General features: G+C 34.9%; 1 protein-coding gene across 2 annotated transcripts in view; it reads right to left on the bottom strand.

Annotated features, from left to right (window-relative positions):
- Positions 1-5,602: 5,602 nt before the first annotated feature.
- The window catches only part of LOC124545265 (ankyrin-1), a 150,180-nt gene continuing 147,829 nt past the window's right edge, over positions 5,603-7,953 (bottom strand). For both annotated transcript variants that reach the window (XM_047124146.1, XM_047124147.1), the window contains exon 10: positions 5,603-5,990. In XM_047124146.1, the coding sequence (XP_046980102.1) occupies positions 5,688-5,990 (303 nt within the window). In that variant the 3' untranslated portion in view covers positions 5,603-5,687. The remainder of the gene's footprint in view (positions 5,991-7,953) is intronic.

Raw genomic sequence — 7,953 nt, 5'->3', positions numbered from 1 at the left:
AATAGTACACCTTTTTCTTTTCTGTAGTTTGACAACTAAAAGCATCACCATGTGTAGCAGATAGCACACTTCATCAAAAATGAATAGTGGAAGCCACTGACAATATCTACTTCAAAATGAGACAATATTATGATATCAAAAACAGGTTACAGCACATCTAAATAGTCACATAAGGTTTTTTATGACTCACAGTGAAAGGGTCACAGGAATGACATTTTGGAAAAAAGTTATACTATTACAAGAATCAAATCAACACCTGTAATTAAGGTAACCCACTCATAAAATCCTCATTCAGTGATACCCAATAAACTGAGATGGAAAGGAAATTATAAGGTGTTCTATAAAGTATTCAGTTATCTATGTATTCTTATTATACACATTTGTGTTGGTCTGTAGCAATACAATTCATTCATAATTATCTGTATTCATGAAAATCACATTCCATGTAATACTATAATATTAGGACACACACACAATATTTTCATGATCTAAGAGTTAATAATAGCACAGTTCTCTTGAAATTCTTCCAGAAATGTGAAATTTTTGTTGTTATGTTTTATGCTGATGTTTCTAGCAAATCAATAGCATTGGTTTCAGGAGTGCTTTTCAAGATAATATCCAAGTACTTGGATGTCTCTAGGCTTAACATTATCATTCAGATAGATAGTCATAAATGGTAGTGCAAAACTGGTGACTTGGCACAAATAACTGCAACACAGCAACTGGATTTAGCGCAGCAATGCTCTAATCATTGGTCATCAGTCTCAACAGTTTTGTCAGTCAACTCACCATCTTCTTGCACTTATATACACGTTACAGGAAACTGTTTCTGGAATTTTGTAATCACTAGCCTTTGGCATCAAATTTAACAAATGCCACAAATTATTGGCTTCTTGGTTTTAATTAGTAAGTTCCTTTCACACATTCCTTCAGTGGATCAAATTAATAATGCACACTATATAGTAAAACTATTAATGTTTGAAAAATCATGGTTGCTCACAGCTGTATTAATCAATTCAGTACACAACCAGTGTCCATGCTGAACAGACCATCTCCTGGTGAATTGTGACACCATAATCATGTGTGTGAAAACCAATAACTACTGTCAAGCATCATTTACAGATCAACATCTCCATTTAGTTATAAATCAGGAACAAGTATGGCATACTGTAAATTGGTGGTGAATCACATGAAAATACAATGAGTATTGTGGTGCACCTCACCGCAGATTTACTGTACGCTAATGCTTCATAGTGGGTATGGGTTGTCACACAGATGGTTATGATGTCACAGTACATCTGAGGATGGTGTGTTTATGATTGACATTGGCTATGTAATAAACTAATTAATACAGCTGTGATCAATAATGATTTTTCAACCATTTTTACAGGCTGTTAATCATTGTTTTCTCAAAATGATGTGAAAACTATTAATGTAGTGTACTTTTACTAAAGCATAACATTTCAAATTTTAGTTCAATGTCGTGGACAGAAATGTTACTGGATTGTAATGCTTGCATTATTTAAGAGCCAGTTTAATACAGCTAACACTGTACATTAATTACTTATTTAATTATGGGTTACTGGAAAAGGAAGGAAGATAGGACTTAAAATCTCAGTAACAATGTGGTCACCAGAGGTAGAGTACAAGTTCATACTGTGTCAGGGATGGGGAAGGAAATTGGTCATGCCCTTTCAAAGGAACCTTCCCAGCAATTGCCTGGGGGATTTACAGAAATTATGGAAAACCTAAATCTGGATAGCTGGACATATATTTGAACAGTCATCCTCCAGAGTAATGGATTACTTGAAAGGAGGGGGAAAGAGTAGAGGGGGCAGAACAAAATAATGCAGGACATTTAGCAGTGGCATGAAGCAAAAGTGCAATAAAAAGTACAAAGATAAACAACTCATTGTGAAGCACAGATAATATGTTTAAACACAGCACGAGATTATATAAACATTGAAACTGACAAAACTGAAATCAGTTTCAGAAAGTAACAAGTAACAAGTTGTGGAGAAGACATGACTGCTAAAAATAAATATAAAGATTTCATTCTTCTGATGACTTACACTAAGTGCCCATGAATGCTTATGCCATAAAAAAAACAATTAATCGTTATTATACTTAAGTTCCTATAATTTCCAGGGAAATAAAGTTCAATTATGAGACCTCTGTTGAACAATACTAATATCAAAAAAAACCTTCTATTTGGAATTCTAAAAATTGCATTAATTTCCTTTCATTTTCTGCACATAACAAGTAACATGGTATTTATCTTTCAGCTCATATTTAACTGTATGCAAAAATCATATTTACTCAAGAAAAGCTTGGACTTTTTTTGGGGGGAGGGGGGGGGGGGGGGGGGGGGGAAGGAGGCTGGTACAGCAGGTCTGTGACACCCTGTACATGATCTAATGTGCTCACAACAAGCAGCAGCAACAACAACAACAGTAGTAACAATAATAACCAATTGAAACTAAAGGGGACAAAAAATAAGCTGATGTCTATACATTACAGTTCTATGGTTAGTTCATCAATACAGAATTTCAATATGACCAAATGTAACTAAAAATTGTAATTCTGCAGGCAGTGCTTTGGTGACTGCAAAATATGGTGAGCCATAATGTACAAAAATGATTCAGCAATGTATAGAGCTGACAGAAATGAGTTATTAAGTTACAAACCAGAAGATACCAATAAGGCAGATCACTAGATCTAGATTAAAGAACATGTTTTCCACCAAAAATAAGAAAAAGGATCATATACAATGCACACAGTATGGTGTGCTTCCTCATTTCTGAATCTCATCAACACAAAGAAGTGAGACAATAACTGAAGACCAAACATTTCCATAAGAATTACACAAGAAAACAATTTTTTCAAACCACTGTTATAACTGTCATGGTTGGCCAAATATTTTCATAAAGAGATTTAAAAATTACTTAAAATTAAGTAAATATAGATAACCAGACAGAGAAAATATGACACAATTAAACTGTAAAATGGGTATAGTTACAAATGAAGGTGTGTCATAGTGTATTGCTATTTCTAATTATGGATGAGTGGTTACAAAAGAAAGGTGTAGATGTATAACAGGTATTTTTGTTCATGCAAACTGAGTGATTAAACACACAAGAAGAGGCAGATATACAGTGAATAACACATTTCAGAGAAGTTTGTGACAAGTTCATAGAACATACAATAATGGGTGACTAACTGTGAAATAATGCTATTAATAATAAATGTAATAATAATAATAATAATAATAATAATACTGGCAAGAGAGAGGAGGGCCACAATTAGATAACAATGTCTTCTTTTAAAGACATGCAATAGCTTCAACAAACCACTGTGTGACATAGATCCTTTTCAAACTTGTTAAATTATTCATTAATAAATATGAGATATATTATTACCAACTGGCAAGTATACAAATATTTTAGCGATATTTGTAAGAAGTCGAAAGACTTAAACTATGTAACAGAAGTGAAAAGATCTCTGGTAATGAGATTCATTTGAGTGTGTAGTGAAATTTAAACATGTGTTAGAACAGTGATACCACAACATGTTTGATTCCAAATGAAGTAATTCAAATAACCACAAAACAATTGCATTATCATTAACACTACAGCAATGTTTGCTACTGTCATCTTGTATAACCTTTATTGAGCTACAAGTGTCACAGCATGTTACTATAAGTAGAATTATCCGTTCCAAAGTAAAAAACAAAAATGAAATCTTTATGTGCAAAGGAAAATAATTAGCAATGCTATCTCTCACTTTTCTCCTATAAACAGACTAGTATAGATCACAAACCTAACATATTTCAATATGAAACAATTTTCCTGAAGATAAGGTTCTTCTTGTTTCAGTCTGTCTTAAAAATGATAGGAATATTCAGATAAAAATGAATTTGACTAATTTCCACTGGGAATCTCCCGGGGAACAGCAGGGGACGGAGGGGATTTTTGCCATCTGGGGAGGAAGACAGTTGCGAAAATCATTTTCACGACACAAATGGATTTGACAATGGACGAAAAGCTATCCCACATGGGTGGCAGTGCTGAGGTACTGCAAGGTTTTGACAACTGTCATACTCATACTATTCTTGGGAAATGTCACGATACTGCGCTTGTCCCCAGTATAAATATCAGAACATCCACAATATCTCAACACTTCACAAGGTTATGACAATGATATTCAATGAAACATTGCAGTATCTCAATGCTGCTAGACGAGTGGACATGCAGAGTTTTTCAGCAGCAGTATATGTGGGTAAAGTCTACATTCACACAAACCCAACAACTGATCCACAGGTGACTCAGTTATCAAAAAACTTATAAATATCATTTTTTTAAAATCTGCCAATAACTCTATTACAATTATTGAAAAAGAAAGGCCAGAACAACATTGAAAACTTCTTTGAACAAGACAATGTAACTCAATGTAACTCTGGACTGGCTACATAACTGCACCACTTATGTTGTAAAAGGAATTATGAAACAAAATCGCTGTGAAAATAAACACAGCATGAAGTGAACAGTCTTATAGTCTTACATTTATAGGGTCATAAATATAGCTTAACAAGGTAAACAGTTAAAACTGAGACATTTGAGAGTAAATTAATTAATGCCTCCAAAGCCAAGCAGATCTCCAGGAGCATTTCAGGAGTGATCACAATGGATAAATCAGGTTGCATGAAATTATAAAGTACTGGAAGGAAATGATACAAAGTTGATGATTAATTTCATTAGAAAGAGACTTTTAAAACAATAAATGTCAAAAATTTCTGCAATTCCTGAACCTGAGAGTAGAATAATAGAAAATTTTTCTCTGAAATATGTAAGCATAAAGAACTAACTGCAGGAGCAGAAACATAACTACAACTAAAAATGTCTGAAAGAAAGCACACTAAAACATATACGGATAATGGCCATATGGTTTCCATCAGAAAAAAAACAAGGTGCTGACCTGTCAATATTAGTGTAGTTGCAACGGGTCCGTTACATACACAAGTGCGCGCCCGCGCGCCCACACACACACACACACACACACGCACACACACACACACACACACACACACACACACACACACACACACACACACACACACAGAGAGAGAGAGAGAGAGAGAGAGAGAGAGAGAGAGAGAGAGAGAGAGAGAGAGAGAGAGAGAGACAGAGATTCTATCTGAAAGTTGATGTTCCATGATATTCCAAGAGTGTGGTACAACAGGAAACAAGAAATAAAGCTCATATGGATTAATACTACAAGCACATGGTAAAAAAATAGAATGGAAAAGCCAAGTGAGCACCACTAAGTAAACCATGTCACCCAATAATTGTTTTGAAACTGCTCTTTCCTTTATGCCCATGTCTAACAACTGCTTGGACAGTTCAGCAGACAAAGTCAGTCACTGACTGGTTGCACAAAATGCTCTCACACAAAGCTTTTAGCACAGTAGCCTATACACACTCTCATTTCCAACAGCACAATATTACAAATATGTCTTCAGAATTTGTACATCAAACATATCACTTCACTATGTACTAATTGTTTGTTTATTATATTAGTACAGAATGTTGTAATTAATCAGCCATTTCAATATCATACATAACTTTACTTGAAAGAAACCAGAATTCACAGCAGACTACAAAATTCCAGGAGCTACAAAGAACACCAATTTATGGCTCAAAGTTGAGAATGTATTCACGAAGTGTGACGGGCAGTGGCAGCTTGTTAACATGAGTTCCAGGACGGCGACCGAGTGCAGTATAAACAGCCACACGTGCAATCTGTTTGAGTGTACGAGGTTTCCCACACAATTCTCGCACTAAGTGGCAGAGAGCTGCTCCACGTGGTGGTACGAGAGCTGCTTGCGCGTGGAGCTGTCTTAGACAACTGAAAAGTGTAGTGTGGTCCATACAAAAGTAGTACAACCAAATAATTCGTGCAAATCGTTGTTGTGGATCAGACAGTAGCTCCTCCTGTAGGGGGAAAAAAAAAATCACCTCTTTAGTTTCGGAATGTATTTTATAATTATCACAAAGTTTTAATTATTAGCTGCAGTTGCCCATCTGTCTTATTTACTGAAGCACAACATTCACATATTCAAGGAAATAATGAGCCTTTATTTCTATGAGTGAAAGACATATTGTTCAATAGGCAAAGCAAATTTGTAAACTAAGTAGTGGGGAAAATAATTCACTCACAAATTCATTTATGACAGAAAGTATAGATGACCAATAAAATACAAATGATAATGAACAAATACCAATATCACACTAGTTCTTGGGGCACAGTATGAGAGATAGGGTATGCACTACTTTCTATAGTTTAAGTGTAAAATAAAGCTAAAATATTAGCAGCAGCAGAAATGTGTGTGTATTTCTGAAAACAATTAATAAGCTGATAACAAGACAGCAATATTCCAATTCATTCATGTTATGCACATGTGCTGCTTGTTATTTCAGCATAACTGTCAGTGGTAGTTTTTCTTATCAGTCTCTGTTTTCATCCATTCAGAACATTACCTACTTAAACATTAGTTGAGTTCACTTGCGCATTTGTAAGTCATGTTCTCAAGGAGAAATGTAACATATAACAAAAGTGAAATTTGACTCAGAATGAGCACATTGTTATATAATTATAACTAATTCTAATCACTGACATAATACAACAGTAAAATATTGAGTGGAATACAAACAGTATGTAATGAGTGAACAAAACAACAAATTGAATAGTGGAGGCACAGGGCAGCAGATAGGCACATAAACAAAAACTAGAACATATTAGATTAGCTTAGGACACCAAATTCTAGGTGAGCACTCAGGGATGGACATACACACAGAACTATGTGGGTAGTAATTCGTGTGGGGCAGACAACACACAGTTATACAGTGGCAGAGAACACACCTTTAAATCACAAATTTGGTGTATAGGAGATAATCAGACCATGCAATAAATTGCAGTTTCAACTAGTTTACATTATTCATTCAAAATCGAGTCACATAATTAACAGACACTAAGTACAACTTCAAAAATCTTAACGATTCTTAACATACATTTATCAACATTAAGAGCCAGGATTTTCCAGATAAAACAGACCTATCACCATCTAAAAATTCTATTACTGAATAATAACATTTCTGTGCAAAACAGTTTCTTTTTTACAGTTTCTTTTTCACAATACTGATTTCATACTGTGAAACATTCATCACATTAATTTGATACACAATTTCATGATTATATACTCTGCAAACATGGCACAGACTTGAATCTGTGAGTGGTGGACTAAATCCTGTTTAATGAGATGGTGACATGTAGCAGGAACCCTATGTGCACAAGAGCAGTTGAGGTCCATGCCACACACAAGGGTTCTTGATCTGTGTCATCTCCACCTGCTACCTTTGGACTATGATCTGATGATGGTTTTAACAGATTGAAACTGGTCATCAGTTTTAAATAAATGTGTGTATGTGACCAAAACTGTCTTTTAATTTTTATCGACTATTTTTCAGGATAGTTTGTGCTTCTCTTCAAGCATCTGCCAGTTCAGTTTGTTCAGCATCTCTTGACAGACTCGCATGGGCCAAACAATCCAATGTCCATCCATGCTGCCCTTCTTTGTACACATTCAATATCCTCTGTTAGTCCTATTTGGTATGGGATTGGTTGCAAGTGTGTTTTGTAAGCAATCTCCTTTCTCTGTCTGCCCCTTGCTTTATCTATAATTGGACTTACACGATCATCCCATTTCATATTCCTACAAATTATTGCTCCCAGGTAGTTAATTGAATTGACCAATTCCAAATGTGACTCATTGATATTGTAATCATAGGATACTTTTTTATCCTTTCTCTTCTTTGGAGTGATCAATTATGCAATTTCTGAACATTTAAGGCAAGTTGCCAATCTTTGCATCACTTTTACGTATTATCAAGAGCCGAT

This window comes from Schistocerca americana, chromosome 8, assembly GCF_021461395.2.
Source record: "Schistocerca americana isolate TAMUIC-IGC-003095 chromosome 8, iqSchAmer2.1, whole genome shotgun sequence".
Lineage (NCBI taxonomy): Eukaryota > Metazoa > Arthropoda > Insecta > Orthoptera > Acrididae > Schistocerca > Schistocerca americana.
Note: the sequence above shows the minus strand (reverse complement) of the source record. Positions and strands in the feature narration are given on the sequence as shown.